This window comes from Pleurodeles waltl, chromosome 3_1 (assembly GCF_031143425.1).
Source record: "Pleurodeles waltl isolate 20211129_DDA chromosome 3_1, aPleWal1.hap1.20221129, whole genome shotgun sequence".
Taxonomy (NCBI): Eukaryota; Metazoa; Chordata; class Amphibia; order Caudata; family Salamandridae; genus Pleurodeles; species Pleurodeles waltl.
Genome location: NC_090440.1, coordinates 771,901,050 through 771,925,056, shown reverse-complemented (window position 1 = coordinate 771,925,056; position 24,007 = coordinate 771,901,050). Strand labels below are relative to the sequence as shown.

The 24,007-nt window shown below is 47.6% G+C and overlaps 1 protein-coding gene across 3 annotated transcripts in view; it reads left to right on the top strand.

The window, feature by feature from the left end:
• Positions 1 to 24,007, top strand: part of USP47 (ubiquitin specific peptidase 47) — a 1,215,141-nt gene that overhangs the window by 923,946 nt on the left and 267,188 nt on the right. For all 3 annotated transcript variants that reach the window (XM_069223601.1, XM_069223600.1, XM_069223599.1), the window contains one exon: positions 7,268 to 7,443. In XM_069223601.1, the coding sequence (XP_069079702.1) occupies positions 7,268 to 7,443 (176 nt within the window). The remainder of the gene's footprint in view (positions 1 to 7,267; positions 7,444 to 24,007) is intronic.

Here is a 24,007-nt window from a genome sequence, read left to right as displayed (position 1 = left end):
ACACTGCACCCGCAGCCCCCAGGACCTGAAGGAACCGAACCTCGTGCAGGAGTGACCCCCAGACGACCCTCTGCCTTGCCCAGGTGGTGGCTGTCCTGAGAAGCCCCCCCCCTGTGCCTGCCTGCACAGCTAGAGTGACCCCCAGGTCCCTCCATTGTTTCCTACCTAAAACCCGACACCTGCTTTGCACACTGCACCCGGCCGCCCCTGTGCCACTGAGGGTGTGTTTTGTGTGCCTACTTGTGTCCCCCTCAGTGCTCTACAAAACCCCCCTGGTCTGCCCCCCGAGGACGCAGGTACTTACCTGCTGGCAGACTGGAACCGGACCACCCCTGTTCTCCATAGGCGCCTCTGTGTTTTGGGCACCTCTTTGACCTCTGCACCTGACCGGCCCTGAGCTGCTGGTGTGGTAACTTTGGGGTTGCCTTGAACCCCCAACGGTGGGCTGCCTATGCCCCAGAACTGAGACTTGTCAGTGTTTTACTTACCTCCTAATCTAACCTTTACTTACCTCCCCCAGGAACTGTTGATTTTTGCTCTGTGTCCACTTTGAAAATAGCTTATTGTCATTTTTACAAAAACTGTATATGATATTGCTTTTATTCAAAGTTCCTAAAGTATCTAAGCGAAGTACCTTACATTTAAAGTGTTTACTGTAAATCTTGAACCTGTGGTTCTTAAAATAAACAAAGAAAATATATTTTTCAATATAAAAATCTATTGGCCTGGAGTAAGTCTTTAAGTGTGTGTTCCTCATTTAATGCCTGTGTGTGTGTGTAGAACAATTGCTTAACACTACCCTCTGATAAGCCTACTGCTCAACCACACTACCACAAAATAGAGCATTAGAATTATCTACTTTTGCCACTATCTTACCTCTAAGGGGAACCCTTGGACTCTGTGCACACTATTTCTTACTTTGAAATAGTATATACAGAGCCAACTTCCTACAAAAGCTACAGTGACAATCCTAACTGAAGATTAACAGGGCAAGGGAAAAACTAACACACAGCCTGTTTACGGATCTGTCACTGGCCAGCCAATGGAAGCAAAATCACCCTCAATGCGAAGTCTGTAGGATTATGGTACCACACTTAGTTAAAAAACAACGGGCCATTGCACCACTAGGAAACACATCCATGACAAGCCCACACTATGCCAAAAGTATCCCAAAATAAGATCATCCTTCCATAAATACAAGGTCGTGTACTTCCAAGAGAAGCCAAACACAAACCCAGTTTTCCCTAAAAAGATGTCAGAAAACAGTGTCATTCTAAAAGAAAAGCCACAGCGAGTACAACACCCCACTGAAAAGAAACATTTTCCGAGACGTTGCTTCCTGAAGTCCTCCAGTATCTTTGCAGAAAACAGTTTCTGATGGTGTATTTAGCGAATCGCATAATTTCTTGATGGCTATCTAAAGAACAAGATGGCCAACTCTGTTTTGCTTCTTCTAATCTTGCATATCAGAGGAAGGAGGCTAATAGCTAGGACATATAAAGGAACCCGGGATAAGTGCTGACTTGAATGAAGTATGATAAATATGTAAATACATATATACATTTCTTAGGTGTTAATATTCATTAACTTCATGTACTGTGTATTTTTCATTTAACGGTCATTACACACCAAAGTGATTGTGTTAAAAACAACACCTAATAAATATTATAGCGCCTTAACGTAATTATAAATAATGTAAATAATAACGTAATCCTTTGGCTATCACTGTGAATGAGCTGCTTTTAGTGTGGGAAGCCTTCTTTCAAGATGGGTTTCTTGCAGTCACTAAATACTCCTTGCCATGCACCTCATGTATTGCAATCGAAGCACTCCTCAAAAGAAGCCAAAAAATCACACAATTACTAATGGTGTTAATCTGAGACTGAAATACTTAGGGACTGATATAAAGAAAAATAAAATGACCCTGTTACTTTATCAGGATAGATATTAAGCTAGACATTCAAGTGCCTTCACACTAAAGCCATGCTTTGCATTGGCCTTAGAGCATGCAGCCGTTATCATTGTCATATGCCACTGACAGACGGAGAACAGTCATTGTATTGACACCACCACCCTATGCCATTCGTTGCATGTCATCTTGGGTGGATGCCATTACAGCACTGTTACTCTGTTGGGTTGGTGGGGGGGGATTGGAATTGGAAATCTGCATGGGCATCTTCTAGGAGGATGTTATTCTTCAAGAGTATTCTCACCTGACTTACAACATGTTGCTCCAGAGTCTCTGCCGCAATAGACAAAACTGATGCATGCCTAAAATCGGGTGGCAATGATAATTACTGGTTAATTGTATATGCAACACAGAGTCCTGATGATGGTCTTGTTGTCGGAATGGCATTGGGAGACCGACACGTTGACGGTTTTCTTCTTCTTAACAATATGGTTGACATAAACTGTTGTTAAATCCACGAAATTGTAATATTTTGGATTATAAATTTAGAGCATGAGTACTCACAAACTTTTTTTCGAGGGCCAAAATTACAGTCCTGTTTGTGGCTGAGGGCTGCACTGATTGGGCCTGCAGGTGAGGGCGAGATGGGGGCGAGGCTATTAGTGTAAAAAAAATCATGCTGTATAAGTTCTTTGCAAGGTATTTGCTGCAGCAGTGTTAGTTTTGATATCAGGGAAATCAAAAGTCAAAAACTGGCCCAACAGACCGTACAACTAGCTGACAAAGAACCATAAAACAGTCAACACTCTAACCTGAAGGCCTCCTGACGAGGTGCGCAGGAGAGAAACAAACTGGTCAGAGGGTGACGAGCAGGAGAGCCGGTTGACTCGATCCACGGGAGGCCCCTGCTATTTGTGGAGTCCTTTTGGTGGGAAAGAAGTGCTAGAGAAAGCATGCTGCAGTCGACAAAGGCACAGACGACTGCGGGCGACGACACCCTCAGCAAAGGTAGCAGGAAGCTTGTAAAAAGACTCCTTAAAAGTCAGCTGTGAATGTGCAACAACGGACTTTTACAGTGCCTTCGCTTCCCTCTATTGCCAGGTGTACAACGTCACCCGTAGGGGCCTCCCTGGTGCTTTCAGTAAACACAAAAGAGAGCCGCTGGAGCATGCCCATTGAAGTTATTATGGCTCATGTTCCAGCGACCCTCTTTTGTGTTTGCTGAAAGCATTGGGCATCGGGGAGCCCCCAACAGAGCAGCTTTGCAGGGCTTCCCAAAGGAGGGGCCATAAAAATGGTCCCTGGGCCGCCAGACAAGGTCTGCTAGGACTCTGGCGGCCTCAAGCCGTACTCTGAGTACCACAGACTTAAAGTGTGAACCTTTTATTATATTAAGAGGAGTATATGCCTTCCATGGATCCTAGGATTAATACCATAAAAGCATTGTGTACATAGGATCTTTTTGATGAGGGGCTTAAGTGTTCTTCATGATTTATTGGACACTGATGGATTTATGTGTTTCGACTATATTTTGTATTTGACAGTACGCTTGGTGTGGATGTAATTTTTTTTCTTATTTTGAATAACATTGAATTTGTTGATCATTAGCTAAGGACTATGGAGGTCATTCTGACCGCGGCGGGCGCCGCCCGCCATGCGGTTACCGCCGAATGACCGCACCGCGGTCAAAAGACCGCGGCGGTCATTCCAACTTTCCCACTGGGCCGGCGGGCGACCGCCAAAAGCCCGTCCGCCAGCCCAGCGGGAAAGCCCCTGCAACGAGGAAGCCGGCTCCGAATGGAGCCGGCGGAGTTGCAGGGGTGCGACGGGTGCAGTGGCACCCGTTGCGATTTTCACTGTCTGCAAAGCAGACAGTGAAAATCTTTGTGGGGCCCTGTTAGGGGGCCCCTGCACTGCCCATGCCAGTGGCATGGGCAGTGCAGGGGCCCCACGGCACCCGTTCCCGCCATCCTGGTTCTGGCGGTGGACACCGCCAGAAACAGGCTGGCGGGAAGGGGATCGGAATCCCCATGGCGGTGCTGCAAGCAGCGCCGCCATTGCGGATTCCCTGGGCCAGGGGAAAACCGGCGGGAAACCGCTGGTTCCCCTTTTCTGACAGCGGCTTTACCGCCGCGGTCAGAATAGCCCAGGAAGCACCGCCAGCCTGTTGGCGGTGCTTCCGCCGCCCTCCGCCATGGCGGTCATGGACCGCCAGGGTCAGAATGACCCCCAATATCAGTAAATCCTCCAGGAAAATGATTGCTTACAACTGAGGTACCCAGTTCCCTGGGGGAATATTTGGTTGCCCTGTATTTGTTTTTAAATTAGATGGCTGATCTAGAGACACAAGTGGAATAACTTTTGCTTCGTAGTAATGCAAGGAAAGGAATATAAAATCCACTAACATATACTTAATTATAAAACTATCCAGGGAGGATAAACGGCATTGGATTTGAAATTGGAGGGTCGCTCATACATATACTTAACGGAGGATTTTCTCTTAGGCCTGGTTGGAGTTAAACCTTTTTTACTCATTCTGTTATTTAGTTATGCTGTTATTGAAATATACATTACAACCTATGTACAGGAATCTAAACTGATAACCGGCGCTTTAGAAGGAAATTTATCTTTCAGTTCACTGGCTAGCAATATTTGTTTTTTTTTTATATTCACCTGTCAACTCTGTAAGAACTTTCTCAAATCAGTTTATCTTGTATAAGAATGAAAATAGATATTCATCTGGAAAGGCTCAGGTTTTAAAGTAATCTGTCCTCTAGTTCTGACGACTTGAATTTCTTGTTTATTGTCTAACAGAAGTATTAGTTTTAGCACAACGGATCACTTATCAGAATTGTCGTCCAACCATTTTCTTTATCCCACCTAGATTCAGTCCCAATCAGGGTGAAGTGTGAATTGTCAGCAAGTGACCAAATGTTGCTTGAAAAGTTCTCTTGTAAATATCATTCTGATACACTTATTGATCCCAAACGTCATCTTTGTTCTCCTGATCAATGACACCAACATTTAAGCTGGAACATTTAAAAATGACCATGTTTCTGGCAGAAAAGGACTTTGGGACAGAGATAAACTTGTAGAAAGGATGTCCAGCTCATGCAACTGTACCCAACAATTGTAGCTCGCAATAATTGCAAAATTTGCTTTTTGCCTCACCTTGTAGGGCCTTATCGAATTAATGTCTCGAACAATCAATAAAGGAGCTTGCCACTGGATGGACAGTAACGTGGGACCAGATGTACAAAGATTCCATTCACAAAAATTGGAAACAAAATGTGTACTCATTTTTAGGCAAATTAACTGGTACTATGCAAACCAATTTGGTTTACAAACTCAGCATTTGCAGTCGATCACAAACTGACATGCCTAATTAATATTCATTAGGTTGATATTTATTAAGTAGATCATCGTTTGTTATACCCCCGGGTTTGGCTTCAATCACATTGATAGTGGCCCGCCAGCCCGCATGGAATAGCACACCACCATCCGTGTGACAGCATTCAAAAACAGATATATTTTTTAAATAAAGGAGCCATTAGTTGTTAGAGGAACCGGAGTTGCTTTAAGAAATAAAAATGTTAATTTTTTTTAACAGTGTCAGGCAGAGCAGGCAGTGGTTCCTCAGACCAGTACCTGCTCTCCACGAGACTGCGCCCTAATTCCCAAAGAGGAGGGCGTCCCAGTGTAAAACCACTTCCCCTTTGAAAATTGGTTACCACCTCCTTTGAGGAGTCCTAACTTATCAGTGTTTGTGAGACTGGAAATGGGATTGTAAATCATTGAAAAATACCATTCCGAATCACAATTTGGAGAGAACGCCTCTTTCATGCTTCTTTCAAAATGTGATGTGATATGGGTCACGAAACCTGTGTTATGAGTTGAAAAGGTTTTCAGACTCACAAAATGGTTTTTGCAACTGCAAAATCCTTTTGTACATTTGGCTTTAGATTATGAATACATTCCACAATGCCAGTGACTCGTGCTAGAAGTGCTACATCTTATGGGTTCACAGGTGCCTGAAGAACTTTTAGAGTAAATCGGTTTTTGTAGCTTACTCAACCCATGCCTGTATTGTCTTATTTATTTCATTTATTGTATTTTTGATGCTACTTTCCAACGTCTTAATGAATTTACGGAGCATCGTTGCCTCTATTAAATGTACAAATGTGCCCAGCAGCACGTCCCAGTTGGACCTTGGGGTCTTTTTTCCTTATTGGAGTCATCTTTGTCAGATTTTCACCCCTGGGAGTTTTCAGAAAGAAACTAATCCTGAGTCAGGAAATGGTGTCTCTCGTCTAAAAGATTCCTGATGGATTGCCCATAGAACTGTGTGGATGCTGCAGGTGTTGGAGACATCTGTAGCATCTGTAGGCGATGTTTGGCCAGGCAAGTTACAACACTACGCGAAGAACATGTTCATTGTGATCAAATTTAATTGAGAAAACAGTTGACATGAGCTGAACAGTTACTCTCTTTTGTCTTTTAAGAAGTAAGCGGGTTGGCAAAACCGGCTTCGGGATACAGAGGCATAAAAGCCCGAAAGTTAGGGGAGGGAGCAGGTGTTTAGGTAGCTTGGTATATTAGCAAAGAATACCCCAAAGCCTACATTCTGGATTGGGGGCGAATGGCTGGGGTGCGTGCGTTGTTTCTGAAGTCTGAGACCTACGGGATCTGCAGGAAAGCCACGTGTTTCCGTTTTCATTAGCTGGATTAGGCATCTTTCATTGATAACTAAAATTATACTAGACTGAATTTAGTAATGTGCGTTAACCTGTGTCAGTTGACAAAAGCACTATTTTCTGATACGTTCAGTGTGTGATTTCATTGACTGTAATATTTTCTTGGAGAGATCCTATCCAAACCTTCTCTGTGTTTCCCGTTCCTGGGCCAAAAAGGCTAAATCCTAGAATCACTGGCCCAGCATGCTTTGCAAACCAGGAGTCCTGCCATACTGCACTGAGAAGCGTTACCTTTATCACCAGATTAATACAGCAATTGTAATTTCTTGTTGTGACCGTAGTATTCAATTTGTCAGTTTAGATCCATCGAGTATCCTGATTAACACAATTTTACTCTGGCTATCAATTTTTTCACTGTACTGATGTCTCTCGAAATGTTTACTGTTAACCTTATGAGAACCAACCTCTTCATTTTACGTTCTACTATTTTAGGGGGTCGGTAGGTGCTGCGTAGTTGAGAACCTAGAGTACCGATTTCATAGTAAATAAAAAGCTCAGCAAGTGTTGCTATGTTCGTGTTTGCTAATTTGATGGAGACAATGATGTGAAAGATATACCCAGGCTAGTATTTGTTTGTATTTATTCGTTTCTGCTTGTCTTTCAGCATTGATTGTACATGTTGACAAAAGAATTACCCTGGCAGCCTTCAAACAACAAATGGAACCCTTTGTTGGAGTTTCAGCCTCGCAATTTAAGGTCTTCCGAGTCTATGCTACCAATCAGGAGTTTGAGAGCGTTCGACTGAATGAATCTCTTTCTTCATTTTCAGATGACAATAAGGTTAATACTGTGTAATGTTCTTGAATATGTACAGGCATGTGTTTGAAAAATCTATGAACTGAAGAGAATGGCAATACTCTTTTGATTTTTCCCTATGTAATTTGCAATGGAATAGAGTTTAAGTCATGTCCTAGCATTGCAAGTTATGAGAAGTACCTTAAAGTTTGTAGACTACTGGGGGTATAGAAATTGGATAGCAAGATGGAACACATTGGAGATGAGGTGGTTTTTCCGGTTTAGGTGTATTGTTCGAAATTACATCCGAATTTAAAATGATTATCTCATCGCAGTTTCAACTCACAAGAACATCAACATGTCGAAGGCCTGCACCACTAGGATTGAACTGTGATTGGAGTTGAGCTACTTTTTTTTTTCTCAAGCCTTTGAATATAGAGTTATGCTTTATTGGATATGCGGCGTGCACATTGCAGAACAAAACAAATGCTGTTCCATGTAACTGTACTAAAAACCTGGCCAGTTTGCTTGATAATTCACATCTTTAAGAAGCATCCTTGAGGCTAGCTTTAGCTGTAGAAGCCTTATTTCCAAGATTGCCCAACTCTACTCCTTCTCCCTTTAAAAGCCATTTTTCATTTGCGGCTTGCATTACATTTTTACCAGTAACAACATTCTTATCTGAAAGAAAAGCAGATAATTCTGCACGTTTGTAGTCCACCAGGAGCTAATCAATATGCCTGCTATCTCTAACCGTTCCAGAGAATAACACATCAAGAGCATTGAAGCTAGCATTACGCTCCCATCGATAATCTATAACTCCTTTACCGCCCTTTTTCATCTGACTTCCAGCTTCCGATTTTTTTTTCTTTTTTTGGGGGGGTAAAAGGTGTTAAGAACTACACATGCAGCACAGTTGTCTAAATTCAAATAAGTGTCTCTGTTTCTAGCCAGGTACCTCTTTTGCTCCTACGGTTTTCTTTATTTATTTGATCTTATCTACAGCTCACCCAGTCTAATTTCCTTGTGCTTCTGGATGCATTTCATGAACGGTGATTCCAAATAAATAAAGATAAACTATACCATCCTGTCTAGCCATACGGGTAATTGGATATTATATAGACTCTGAATTTCTGATTGATACTTGTACCTGCAGATTCCTCACCTTTTGAATGTCACCTTCTTCAGATTGAATCCAGGAACATTTCGTTAGCTGTCTATGCTGGGGGGAATGCTAGCCCCACACTCCCTTGCCTGTAGTGATGCCCTCAAGCCATCACTGGATCCATAAAACACCCTTGTTCATACACTGATACCTGTTCACTTTTTTCCACGCCATTGATACATATCCAGAGCTCAGTTATCTTCAGGAGATTAATCAGCTTTTGTCAACCTTTTTCCAAACATATTTCAGGCGCAGTTCTGTGATGTCTACCTCACATTTTCAGGTTTTAAACCTTGCACTTGCAGGCTCTGATGGGAAAATGTCCATCAGAGAAATGTTCAATATCTGCATGTGATCTTAACACAACCTCAGTGCCTGCTGTCCCTGTCAGCATGTGCACTCTAAAACTGTCAGGGAATGGGAGACCAAATGGTGTTGGCCTGGGCTCGGGATGACCAGTGACTGAAGATGTCCAGACCCACATCAAGAGCACTGGAAGTCGCCACCTTCATCTAGGTCTTCTGTACTCGTCTAAACTCAAGGACAAAAGACGTCACAACTCCAAGCAACATAAGTTTACTAAGAGCAAGTCCCCCTGACGCACCCCACACTCCACAAGCATCCTCTTCGGAACCAGAACTCTTGGAAGAGCCCTGGGAGGTTCCGGCGCCTGTGGCTCCTTCGTACCTATTGCCAATCCCAGACCCTCTACCGCCTGCTATGCTGGTAAGAGTACCCAACATTGTCAGCTTTACCCAGAGCTTCCAGGCCCTGAAACCGATCCATCTCTCTACTTATACTACTTGAACTCAATGTTAGACATTTTCAGATGCGTCATGGCCCTCTCTGGCAACGCCTGCTAGCCCCATGAGTCCAATAAAGTATGCTTCCTTAGTTATTCAGAAGCTTTACTCTACAACTTTTCCTTACATTCTAACCATTGCCACCTGTCACTTTGGCTCAAACTCCTGCTGTAGGCATGACACCACACCAGACGCCACCTCCTCTTACGCCATTGGCACCAGACTCTCTGACCTCTCTGATGCTTATGTCGACTTCACTGGTTCTACTCTAAACACCACCAGTGCAAAAAGCAACTCCTCTTGCGCCACAACCAACTTCTCCAGCACAGCACACAATGCCATATTCATTGCCTTCAGTTGAGTTTCTACCACACCATTCTTGAATTGAGGCTCAGGACCTCACAGAGGAAAGGCTCTACTTTTTAGGAGCCTCTGATCCCAAATGAGGATCCCTATCCAGACATGGACAACAGGGCTGGGCATTCTTTAACGTTAGACTCAGACTTCATGGGCCTTAAAGCTACTGGTAGCCTGAACACCACACCTGGATGGAGTTTGGAGGGGGGGGGGGGCATGTTGTACTTACAACTTAAATAACACTCTCAGCAGCCCCAATAAATTAATGTCCAGTCAGATATTTTGCTTTAATGAAAAAGTAGTATTTATATGTGAAATACGGCATACAACAAATAATATACACAATCTTCGTAAGACCTGCTCTCTAGCTTTGCTTGGGTAAGTCTCTTTAAGGACTGTGGCTGTTTCTAATTAATGTGAGGCAACTTTCAGGTTAGGCCCTGCTAGCAAGTACAAGTCTTAGAAGTTCCACTGTTATTAAAAGTCAAACTGCCTCAGTGCTGTTTCACTTTGTCAGAGCAAGTTCCACCAGCGGCTCTGCGGCCCGGCATTCAGTCTTACCTGCTCCCACGGGAGCTCTGGGTGAGACGGCAAACTCCTCCAATCATGCAGTAAGTCTTTCTGAGTCCAGCGACAGAGCTCTAGTGATTCTGGGTTCAGGTGACTGAATCAGTGCTCTGCTTCCATTGGTCGCTACCCCTACCCTTCATGGTTGCACGCTGCTCCATCGCAACTGCCCTCTCTCCATCATGGGGGAGTCACGAACAGCATACACAGGGTGACTTCCCTCCGGGTCACAACACTGTACAGAGCGTCCGCCACCTTGTCATGGTGCCGCACCAGAACGATGTCCCTTAACCTTCACTGCAGCACTCAAGCTGGCATACAGGGGCCGCAAACAGCATCACTTGGTCAGTCAGCTGAAACAGTCCATTTGTCCTCACTCTTCACCACTGCCTCCACTTTGCATCCAGGAGTTGCAGTCAGCAGCCCTCCTGAGGACAGTCTGATGGGGTACACTCCTCTGGATCCCCCCTGGACCTACCTACCTACCTCCAGGCCCTCTCCTCATCCTCCTCACAGGGTTTTCTGGTCTCTACAGGCTGGCAGATGCTTGTGCTCCATGTTCCACAGTGAGTGGTCTTGGTTTTCCTGAGGTGATATCCCCTCATCCAGCAAGTAGACTGGCGGACCTTAGTCCCCAGTCCTGGTCACAACAGACGGAATTTGTGCAGAGCTTCTCCACACTGATGTACAGCTCCAGTTTGAGGAATTTTGGGAGGCTGAAGCTCCCCTCTATATAATCTGTTTCCAGACACACATATGGTTTAGTGTCTTAGTTTTTGAAGTTTATCTTGTGTTGGGTGTTCCCACTTTGAAGGGCCCACTACTCGGTCATGTGTCCAGGAAGCAGTCTGCCTATCAAAAGGTTGCAAAGGCTTCTAGGCCGACTCTTTACCATTCCCTTATCAGCCCCATCTCCTTATTGAGATGTACTTAGGCCCCACTGACCAGTGTGAAAGAGCCCACTTAAAGTGCACAGGAGAGTCTGGGTTTTCCTTCTTCCACTGTGGGTCCCATCCAACCCAAGGTAATGTAACAGTCCGCAAATCTGCCTGGGGAGGTACTCAATCTTCAAAACTGATTTTTTTATTGCTTTTATTCATACGCATATAAATATACAACTTCCATTGTGTCTGCCCAACATTTTGAAAGTTCAGATATCTTACATATCTGGCAATATCTTTTAATACAAAGAAGGAACTTATGTTATGCCCTAGCCTCTCGCACTTCCTACCTCCCACTCCCTGCCTTCTCGTTGTCACAGAATCTTGTGATAGATCATCAGTTTCATGTGATGCTAGATTACTGTGCCTTAAATTTAAATTGTATTTACTTAACATATCACCCCGTTGCAGAAATTGCCATAGTCACACCTCCCCAGTGTTCGTAACTGACAATAAGGAACTCTCAAAGGAATCATCATCAGGTGTTTTCAGGCACTCCCAATAGGACCTCCCACACTCTAGCTTTCTCCATCGTACATCGTGCCCTCCGCACCACTTGAAACAACACTGTGCCTTCACAATCAGCCCATTTTATCAGTGTATCTCTCCATTTATGTAGCTGTGGAGCAGTAATGGCCTTCCAGTTCATAGTGATCTCTCTCCTAGCCAATACCAAGGCCAAATCTAGTAGAGAATTTGTGTTTAGCTGGGTGAGGGAATCCAGCTAGTAAGCACACCAGAGGGGTGTGGGGAATTGTTCTCTCAATAACCTTATTCATGCAGTCAAGATCGTCTGTCCAGTATCTCCACAACGCAGGGTAGCTCCAGACCATGTGGAACATCTCCACACCTTCTCCCCCACATCTAGGACAATGGGCATCATTTGTGCCAAATATTTACATACTTTTTCAGGCTGCAAGATATGCTCTGGGTAGAAAATAGTAGTTGGTAAGCTTAAACCTTGCATTACGGTAAACTGTGTATGTATTGTTGAGTATTGAGAACAATTGCTGGTCGGGAATCTCAGTTCTTCTAGTGGTACATTGATGTTCACTCGCATGGCTTGGCATAGAAATGTAACTGCTCTGCTTTTCCCGGAGGTTGTGCAGAGTATGTGACTGCTATTGGCATAGAAGTGTAACTACTCTGCTTTTCCTGGAGGTTGTGCAGAGTGTATGACTACTATTATGTGTCGGGGTTCTGCCGTCTGCCATCTCAATGGCTCCATACTGTCGGTAGAACTGTGTAGTACAGGAGGAATTGTCTTTGGGGCAGATTAGAGATGGTCGAAAACTCTTCAAATTACAGTAATTTTCCATCTCTAAACAGTCCCCTAGTCATTTTATTTTGCAGGCAGACCAATTGTTAAGGCCTCTAAGGGCCCCTTTTGTGTTCAGCACTTCAAGGCCCTACAGTGGTAGATTCAGGGTGTAGGGTCTGGGAGATTTTGTGTGCTGGAGGCAATGTTGCAAGCAGCGCTGAACTGTCTCCAGTTCCATGGTTCCCCCTTCTATGGGGCTTTTAGGTGTCATGAGCAGTTGAAGTAATACCTGCATCTCAGGAGTGTCCACAGGTGTCACTCCAACTGTACTAAGTTGTGTGTGTAGCCACTTGTTGAGCCACTGGAGCTGGACAGCTAAATAATATATTTGTAAGTCCGGGACCACTAGTCCCCCATCCGAGGTAGGCTTTTTGGTTTAGATAAAGCCACTCTACCTATACCTTTGCCCTAGATCAACTCCACTACAAGTGTGTCTAGTTCTCAGAAGGTTCCACCGTAGATTAATAATGGCAGCATAGAGAAGAAGTATAGTAGTCGAGGGAGCACTCCCATTTTAGAAATTGCTATTATGCCAGCCACTGATAATGGGAGAGAACCCCAGAAGGTCACTCCGATACGGAACGCCCTGACCACCGCTCCAACATGCCCATCCAGGATATTCATGGAGTTGTGGTATATTCATACAAAAACCCTCCCAGCTCAATCCACGCACTTCTGTAGGGCACTAGCTACATCAGAGTGATCTAAGGGCACAGGAGCGACTTCTGCCAGTTGATCATCAGACCAGAAATAGGTAAGGAACTGCAACATATCGTCCATGTGTAATGCTATATTATGAGCAGTGTCCCCACGGGTAAGTCCTCAGTATGCTGCTGCCATTCCCACACTACAAGTCAATGGCTCAACGGCAATGGTAAATAGGAGGGAAAAGGGCAGCCTTGTCTAGTACCCCTCCTCACTATTTAAGAATTAGAAATTACCTTACCAGTGCAGATCCGTGCATTTGGATTCGTATAAAGGAGCCTGGTCCATTGGAGAAAGCCAATTCCCAGTCCCATGTTAGCTAACATTTGATATAAGTATTCCCGTTGGAGGCTATCGAATACCTTCTTAATGTCTAGGCTTGCAGTGGCCATCATGAAAGAAGTCTGCAAATATTTAAAGCTGTATTAGTTCTTGGAATAAAACCGTTCTGATCTGGATGTATGAGGGTTGGCATGTGGGAGAAGAGACAGAAAACTAAAATCCTACTCAGAAGTTTATAATCCATGTTCAACATGGACAGTGAGTGGTATGCACGCACATCTCTTGGGAGTCGACCGGGTTTCAACAGGGGAATCAGAAGAGCTTCCCCTGTGGTGGAAGGGAGATGACCTGCGTCCTTTGCTGATGCGTACAAGTTCACCAATTGGGGAGCTAAATCCTCAATGTATGCTGCATAAAATTATAGAGGGAGTCTATCTGACCCAGGCACTTTTCTTCCTACCATTGCCCTAATGGATGCTCTGTAGGGCTGTGGGTCCTCCTAAGTCATTAGCATCTACCGCCCCTAACTTAGGTAATTCAGCTGGGCCCAGGAAATTGTCCAGACTTTCCCGTTAGAGCTCAGACAGGGGAGCATACAGGGCAGTATAGTATTCCTGAAACCTTTAATTCATATAGTTTTGCCTGTAGACCTGTCTCGGGCAAACCACCGGCTGGACAGGGAGGAGGGCCATCTGCTGAACGTTGCTACACCAGGTGTCTGTTTCTCCAAGGCCTGGGGGCTGTGGGTCTTTAGGCGTCGGAAATGTTAATATGGTGCTTGTGGTCAGGGGGGTCTTCGGGATTCCCTTTGCAGGCGTCGTCGTGGAGGGGTCCAAACCATGGTGGGCACTTGCTCGGAATCACCTGGGGATCCTCTCTAGTTGGTTTGACCACCCAGACACGGGCCGTGGGCTTCGGGTGCAGAATAGTTAGGAATCACGCATTCGGAATGAGGTTGGAGTCCTTAGTTGATTTCTTCTTGGACAGGGACACGGTAGTTCTTGGTCCTTTCGAGTTCAGGGTAGTCCTCTGGAGCTTGGCAGAGGTCGCTGGTCCCGCTGGACATGGCAGGTGGGGGGTCGCATGCTGGAACCACGCTTTACTAGGCATGCTTTTACAACAAAATAATGCGGTCGTTGTTCTGACCGCGTTGTTCAGGCATGCGTGGTTCAAGCATTCATTGTTCCATCACACATTCAGGGTGGGGCACTCACCAGCCCTCACAGCACACAACGCTGATACAACACATCATCATCTGGCACTAATTTTACCCAGCCACTCGCCTTCGCCCTTGAGCCGCCGTTTTGAACGAGGCATGGTCGGTGCTCTGCAGGCCGCAGTTCAGAGAGTCCCTCCATGGCACTAACTTTGTTATGTAGTATTGCTACTCATTGTCTTTCATGCGCACTCCTTTCTGCTTGAATTGTTTTGGGGGGAGATCGATCTTGAACAGTTAAGATAGTTTGGATGATAGGGCGCTGCCGGGGTGCTCTGTCGAAACGCGTCTCCCTCCATCAGCAGTTGCCCACGCCTCACAGTTCATGCCTCTTCAAAGCAAAGACTGAATCTACCCCCAAGAGTTTCAAAGAAAGCAAGGTGACCGCAATATTTTTTGGTCTCCAACCGCAACAGTTGGGTTACTGCCAATTTAAAATGTTTTGCGGCTTTTCACTGGGGATTCCTTTTGAAGCAGACAACAGCAGGCATTGAAACAACCAGAACAGCAGACCAGCTAACTCTACAAGCAATACCAAGACCGTGGCAAATAAAGAAGTCATCCCCTTCGACTCCCTCCACTCTCTTCTTCATCTTCCTCACCTGCCACCACATGAAAGCAACTGTAGTTCCCTCATGTTGGGACACAAGGCACCAGTTAGAGGATGAATATCCTCCCTAGATCTGGCTGGCCATCATTTCAGACCAATGGGTCCTACAAGTTATGGAAAAAGGGTATCCCCGCCCTTTCAGCAGGCCCCTCTTCCTATTTCCCTTTTCCTTCCTCCCTTCCGCCCACTCACCTTCAGGTCCTCTAACAGGCAGTCAAAGGGACAGTAGAGGTGATTTCAGAGGAGGAATAGGGTGAGTGGTGCTACTCCCAATACTTCCTGGTCCTGAACGAGGATGGCAGTCTTTTGTCCTTTCCTAGACCTCAACATTTTGAACTGGTTCCTCAAGAACAAGAAGTGCATAATACTGACTTGGAGGAAGCATATTTTCATATTTTCATACAGTAAATCTGTGATTGCACAGGAAGCACCTTCTCTTCACAGTAAGATCCGCCAACTAGTAGTTTGCAGCCCTCTTCCCTTTACCTTAATTTCAGCACCACAAGTTTACATGAAGGTGATTGCAATATTTGCGGCCCATCTCCGATGAGCAGGAATCCCTTTTTTCCCTTACTTGGATGACTGGTTCCTCAAAGCCTGCTCTCCAAAGATGGTCTCACACGGCCTGCAAGTCACAGCAAAGTTGGTGTTTGACCTGGGCTACTCGAACAACAAGCCCAGATCTTCCCTGGTGCTCTTTCAGTGCATCTTGTTCATAGAGGCAGAAGTGGACACCACATTTAGTCAAGCCTTTCCCCCTCCACAGAAAGTTCAGGACATTAAGGCTATGATGATATGTTTCAGAATGGGAGCGCATGTGCCAGTCTACATGGTCATACACCTGCTAGCTTCCAACATTCTGTTGGTCACGAACTCTGGCACATGTGGGCTGTCCAATGTTGTCCCCACAGACAGTGGTTCCAATATGTCAAAGATCTTTAGAGTCCCATTACGAGCTCCAGGAGCACTGAAGCACATTTGAAATCACAGAGCGGGTTCCATCCCCCGCAGACAGTAAGAAAATTCATCATGGATGCCTGCACCGTAAGGTGGGGAGCTCACTTAGAGGACATGGAGATCAGAGGCCTTTGATCTCCAGTGAAGCTGAGGCTGAACATCAATCGGCTGGAGTTAAAGGTGATCACTGGCTCTCAAACCTTCCTGCCTTCCCTATCCGATTAGTCTCTCCAGATCTTGACGGACTGTATAACCTTGATCTGGTACATCAACAAGTAGGTAGGGGTAGGTTTGCATCTTCTCTACCGGGAAGCTGTGCGGCTCTGGTCCTGGGCTCAGAGCTATCAGATCTGGCTAGCATACTCATTGTACGTGCAGACATCAGTTGGCGTCATCTTGCTGACCATGAATGGCACCTTCATCCTGAGGTAGTCAAACACATCTTTAGTCTCTGGGAAATATTTTTGGTGTCTCTCTTTGCCACTCAACAGAACACTCTGTGCTGGAAATTGTATGTCCTCCATTATTGGTTGCAGAAAGCATTGTAGGGTGTGTTTCACCTGCAGTGGAACTTTACCCTTCAGTAAGCTTTTCCTACCATACTCTTAATTTCTCAGGTCTTGAGGAAGATCTACCTTAATCAGGCTCAATTCATTCTGATAGCCCTGTACTAGCCAAAAAGAGTGTGGTTTGCAGACCTGATTCACCTCTCCCTGTGCCCTGATCCATCTCCTTCAATGTAGACCTCCATTCGCAATTGCAGGGGCATTTTGTGCACCCCAGTCTCCAGAGCCACAACCTTCATGCCTGGAGTTTGAGCGTGGTGACCTGGATGTTTTTTCCACCTCCGGAAGTGGTGGATTTCATTTTCTGTCCCTGCAGACATTACACGAACATGTTGTCGTATTCAGGAAGATGGAGTAGGTTTGTGAAGTGGTACATGGGCAATTTGGTAGATCCTCTTCAGGCCTTGTTACCCTACATCTCATTATTTTCCCTTTCACTAGCTCAAGGGTGGGCAGTAAGCTCAATCAAGGGCTACTTACCATTTTATCAACCTTTCTCACTTTCCCTTTTCAAGCCTCCTGTCGACATGAGATTTGTGAAAGTTCTCACAAACAAGTTTTGCCTCTGCCATTTGTAATGGCTCAAAGGGACCTCAAACTTGTTCTCATTCTCACTGTTTTAATGTGTTCCCCATTTGAGCCATTGTACAGTCGCCCATTGCAAGTACTTAATTTCAAATTTAGTGCCATCATGTCGGCAAGAAGTGCAAGTGAGTTGCAGTCATTAAGGTCCTCATTACAACCCTGACGGTCGGTGTAAAAGCGGCAGAAACTGCCAACACAGACAGCCACTTTAACACAGACTGCCACAGTGGTAGCAACAAACACCGCAGCGGTAACCGCCAACAGACAGGTGGAAGACAATGTACCGCCCACCCCATCACAACCTGCCAGTCTGCCAGCTTTTCCGGGGCGGTACCGACGCCATCAAAAGCACGGTGGAAACAGGACACAGAAGGGAAACAACTCGGCTCTCGACACCCAACGAAGAACCAGGAAGCCATGGAGCCCGAGCTGCAGGTCCTACTCATGCTGGTCTGCCTCCTCATCTACCAGGAATACGAAAGGCGGTGGCGACGACCACAGTGAGTACTGCACCTAGTACACAGGGGAGGGGGGGAGGAAAAATAGAGTGACACACACACACACGCAACACCCCCACCCCCACCCACACCACCATACACACAAACACATGCAGCAACATTACATTAACACCCCGTAACCCCCTGGAAGAACTCAAGGACAAAAGGAATTGAGTCAAACAGTGATATTTTAGAAATAGGCAGATATACGTAATAAATAGAAAAACAGTATATACAAAAATATACAATATGTACATAAGACGGTACATTGTCCATTCAAAATGTCCGTGGGCCACTGGGCCAGAAATCATGGGCCAAGCCCATACTTGACTCCTGCCTCAATACGGAGAGAACACTGCAGGGGCATCAGGTCGAAAACACACAGGCACCTCAGGGGGATGGGAAATGGGGGGGCACCTCAGCCGGAAGATGGAATAACGCCACTGCTCCTCGAGGAGTCTCCATGCCCACTGCTTGGTCCTGGGGAGTGCAAGGCCACAGTCTCACACATCTCTCAAATGGGTGGTTTGCCCACTGCTTGGTCCTGGGGAGTGCAAAGCCACAGTCTCAAAAGTCTCTCAAGTGGGTGGTTTGTCCACTGATTGGTCCTGGGGAGTGCAAAGCCACAGTCTCTCAAGTGGATGGGTTCTTCCACTGGTTCCAGAGGGGGCCCTGCGCCCAGTGTGCTTCATCCTGCCAAGGATAGGGTGAGTGGATGCCTTTCTCCACTGGTTCTGGAGGGGGCCTTGTGCCCAGTGATGCAACACTTGGGGTGTGGCAGTTCATAGTCCCTCACCTGGGTGTCTGAGGCATGAGATTTGCAGGGAACAGGTTGCATGTTAGTCAATGGAGGCAGGGCTAGACTCCATTCTGCGGCGGCTAAGGCTGCAAACTGGTGGAGGTGCTGCCAGTGGTGGTGGGAGGCTCCAGCCCTTCTCCTGCAGCCTCGGATGGCTGCCCACTGGGGCTACTGCTGCTGGTAGTGGTCCTACTGTCAGTGGTGCAGGTGGCGGTGCTAGCGGCGGGGCCTGCGGCTGTGCTAGCGGTTGTGCAGGTGACGGTGACGGTGCTGCCAGTGGTGGAGGGAGGCTCCAGCCCCTCTCCTGCAGCCTCGGAGGGCTGCCCACTGGGGCTGCTGCTACTGACAGTAGTGGTGCTAGCGGCGGTGCAGGTGGTGGTGCTAGCGGCGGGGCTGCTGGCGGTGCTGGTCGCAGTGCAGGTGGCGGGCTGGCGGTTGTGCTGGTAGCCACCAGGCCTTCACCTGCAGCCTCCGACGGCTGAAGTGCCTTGCCTGGTGTTTTCTGCCCCTTCCTCACCTTGGCAGATAGTGGTGTGACCTTGGCTCTAGCAGCTGGAGGTTTGAGGAGGCCTTTCTGGGTGGTTGGTGCTCCTTGGCCTTGCTGCATGCTTGCCCCCTCTTCACCTTGGCAGGTGGCGGAATGGTTTTGTCTCACTGAGGGCAGCAGGGCTGACGGGGCAAGACCTGAGGTGCCTGGGGCAAAGGAGATGCCCACCCTCCTGGGTGAGAGGGCAGGGGAAACACACTGAGGGGCTTCTGGGAGGGCGGTGCTGGTGGGGGGGGTGGCAGCAGTACCTGTTGGGGTGGGCACAGAGGTGTCCGCCACCGCCAGGGAGCTTCCATCGGAGGAGTCGCTGTCTGTGGTCTCCCCTCCTGTCCCCGTAGTGGTTCTCCCCTCGCCATCCCTCCCACTGGTGCCCTCACCCTCAGTGGATTCAGCCTCCAGGCCCATGTGGGATGCAGCTCCCTTTGTCGCTGGTGTCGCTGCTCCTCTGCCAGATGATGCTAATGCACACAAGGACAGGGTAACAAAACAAAAAGGGGGAGGGGGGAGAGACCGAGGATACACTTGGTCAATGCCAGCAACACCACTACCGTTGGCGTACACAACACACAGGGAGCAGCCCTATGCACTAGGCAATGCATTACCAGTTACTAAGATTGTCACCAGCCCATAGGGTACAATGCCTACCACGATTAGCTGCACACCTGAAACCCACAGGACCCTGCCCAGTAGTAGATGCCCACTAACACTATTGAGGTAGGAGTGTTTCTGAGCCTGCCCAACAAGGGACCTACCCTGCCATCTTCACCCTGGCCTAGGGGCACCCATAGCCCACATCCCCCACCCAGGTAACTCTTAACACGCGCAAAGCCAGGATTCTGATTCTGTACTCACCCCCTTGTGGCTGCTGTGATGCCTTCAAGCGCCCATCCAACTCCGGATAGGCCACCGCCAGGATGCGGAACTTCAGAGGGGTCATGGTGTGACTGGCACCCCTTCATTGTTGGAAGGCTAGCCCCAGTTGGGCCTCCGCCATCTTCTTTGCCCAGCGATGCAGGTCCTTCCACCTTTTGCGGCACTGGGTGCGCCGCCTGTCATAGACCCAAAGGGTCTGCACCTCCTTGGCAATGGCACACCAAACACCCTTTTTCTGGTGAGCGCTGACCTGCAGGGAAAAGACAGCAGATAAGGGATTAGTCATACCGTCCGGACTGTCATACTCATGGCCCACCATATCCCTCCCATCCCCTGACGCACATACATTGACCACCATACATGCAGCCTCTGGCCAGGACCCCTCTACCCCCCCCCCCCACAATGTGTCTTACACACACAGCACTTCATACATTCATGGCCCACGCATCATGCTCACAGTGTACTCACCTGCTTGTCTTGAGGACCGTAAAGTAACGTGTACTGGGGTAGGACCCCATCCACCAGTTTCTCCAACTTCTCCGCAGTAAAGACAGGGGCCCTTTCCCCAGACACATGAGCCATTGTCGCTTCCAGACACAGGTCACAGCAGCATTTGCAGTGTAGGTCCTCTCCTGTTGAAGGTCAGGTAGTAAGTGAGTGAACAGAAAATGTCGGTCAGGTCCGCGGCGGTGCATACTGTCACCGCCGGCGTACATCGTCATTGGCTCCTGGAACCCATAGGGCCCAATGATAACCAATGCGAAGTTGTGCGGCAGTCTTTGACTGCCTACCGCGATGGCTCACTCCGCAAGTGGAAAGATCTCATTTCCATCTGTCAGTCCTCACAGGTCAGGCAGCCGCCATTTCAGGGGGGCACGAGGCATGGCACCTCACTGCGTCACAGCAGACACTGGCACAGCAGCTTACTTTCGGATTCACATACTGGTTCTGTAAAGGAACAAAATCCTCATTAGTTCAATAGATGTGTGAATATGACCCTCTGCTCACCGTTTTCTTCCATAGGCTTCAAGCGCTGAGGCTGAATATGAGATTGCGACATCCTCCGGTGTACAGACCCCTGGTGGACCTTGCGACAATGGAGGACAGACACATTATCATAACCTACAGACTTGATGGGCCACAATCCAAGAACTGTGTGCCCAATTGGAGCCAGACCTGATGTCAGCTATCCACCAGCCCACAGGTATCCCCACTCTAGTGCAGGTCTTGTCAATGCTCCATTTCCTGGCAAGTGTTTCCTTCCAAACAGTGGCCATGGCATCAGTGATGTCTCAGCCAATGTTCTCCAACGTGTTGACCAGAGTGTTGTCAGCTCAGTTAAAACACATGCGCAGGTACGTTGTATTCCCCCAGGTGGAGGATTTGGCCACAGTGAAGGCTGGCTTTTATGCAATGGGACATATCCCCAACATCATTGGTGCAGTTGATGGTACACATGTACACATGCATTTGCCCCCCCCCCCCCCCCCCCCCCTTGAGAAATGAACAAGTTTACAGGAATAGTAAAAGCTATCACTCTATGAATGTGCAGATGCTGTGTTTGGCGGACCAGTACATTTCCCATGTGAATGCCAAATATCCTGGCTCTGTGCATGACGCATTTATCTTGAGGAATAGCAGCATCCCATACGTGATGGGCCAACTCCAGAGGCACCAGGTGTGGCTAATAGGTGAGCCCAAGGTCCCAACCCAGTATAAGTAGGTGTATGGGTATGGGGTTGTCCCTAAGGGTTAGTGTGTGTCTAACAGTTGTCCGTCGATATTTGCAGGTGACTCTGGTTACCGCAACCTCTCGTGGCTACTGACCCCAGTGAGGAATGCCGGGAAAAGGGCAGAGGAACGTTACAATGAGGCACATGGGCGTACAAGGAGGATTATTGAAAGGACCTTTGGCCTCCTGAAGGCCAAGTTCCAGTGCTTCCATCTGACAGGAGGATCCCTGTACTACTCACTCAAGAAGGTGGCCTTGAGATGCCATGTGCCTTTTCTGCAGGAAGATGAGCCTGGAGATGGTCTTGTGGCATCGGTGGAGCCTGTGGACAGTGAGGAAGAGGAGGCAGAGGAAGATGATGTTGACAACAGAAGTAATATAATTCAGCAGTACTTCCAGTGACACACAGGTAAGACACTGTAACTTCAATTTACTCTCCAGTTTTATGTTGGACATTGTACATGGCAGCCTGATTTCCCGATGTCTATGGCCACTTACTGTACTCTTTGGCATTTCTCTTTACAGATATCTGTGCCCCACTCTGCCTCCTGCTATGTGTACTGCTGCTCACCAAAGGTCATTCCAAAGTATATTTTACTGTACATATGACTTGCAATGCTTTGATAATGTTGAAGTAATACATATTTGAATCATTGAACAGATTTGAATTTGTTCCAAGGGTGTTTATTTAAGTGCTCATAAGTATAGTGGGATGTGCAATGGGCCGGGGTGATGGAGGAAAGTCCAGGGTAGAGTCCATTCTCTTGGTATCACAGGTGCATTGTCCAATGGGGCATAGGAAGGGGAGTAATGGCAGTTCAAGGTGGACAAGGTGACAGAGTGGGACAGAAGGGTGACGATCAGGAGAGGCCTATTTCCTGGCGGGTGTCTTGGCAATGTTCTCTGGCTTCTGCCTGGATCGCAGGGACCGTTTGCGGGGTGGTTCTTCTTCTGCAGGGGTGGGGTGCTGGTGGCCTGTTGGTCCTGTGGCGGGGCCTTCTGTCCACTAGCGAAGGTGGAGAGCTGTTCTTCGGTGTGGCTAGTCTCAGGGCCCGTTGTTGTGCCACTGTCTCCATCATGGTCTTGCCCATGTCAGCCAGCACCCCTGCAATGGTGACCAGGATAGTGTAGATGTTTTTGAGGTCTTCCCTGATCCCCAGATACTGTCCCTCCTGCAGCCGCTGGGTCTCCTGCAACTTGTACATTAACTGTCCCATGGTGTCCTGGGAATGGTCGTATGCTCCCAGGATGTTGGTGAGGGCCTCCTGTAGAGTGGGTTCCCTGGGCCTGTCCTCCCCCGTCGCACAGCAGTCCTCCCAGTTTCCCTGTTGTCCTGTGCCTCTGTCCCCTGAACCGTGTGCCCACTGCTACTGACCCCAGGTTCCTGATCGTCCTGTTTGTGGGGTTGCCTGGGGTCCCTGTAGTGGTGGACACACTGCTGATTGATGTGTCCTGGTGACAGTGGCATGGGCCCCCTGGCCGGGTGCTGTGCTGGTGTTTCCTGAGGGGGGAGGCTCTGTGGTGGGTTGGGACTGTGGCAGGGTAACCGACTGTCCAGAGGTCCCTGATGGGCCAGGTTGGTCATCGTGATCCAGGCATGCAGAGCTGCTGTCATCACTTTGGGCCTCCTCTGGGGGGGGATCTGGATGTTGGTGGCAACTCCTCTCCGGTGACGTTAAGTAGGGGTCCTGTGGGGATGAAAATGCAATGTTATTGTATCTGCATGTGCCATCTTGTGCATGGGTGTGTTTCCCTGTATGGTTGTGATTGCTCTGTCAGCTTTGCCTTGTGTGTGTGGTGGTTTTGTGGGCCAGGTGATTCTCTCTACTGGGCATGCTGTGGTGATGGGTGTCCATGCAGGTCTGTGATGGGTGTCCATGGATTGGTGTTACATGCAGGGCTTGGTTTTGGGATGAGTGGGTTGTGATAGTGGGGTAAATGTGAGTTCGTGGAGTGATGGGCGTGATCGTAGATGTAGGAAGTTGGCTCTGTATATACTTTTTCAAAGTAAGAAATCTCATCTGTACAAGACATTATTTCTCTAAAAGTTAGGATACTTTTTAAGAATCTAAAACTACCTCTAGAA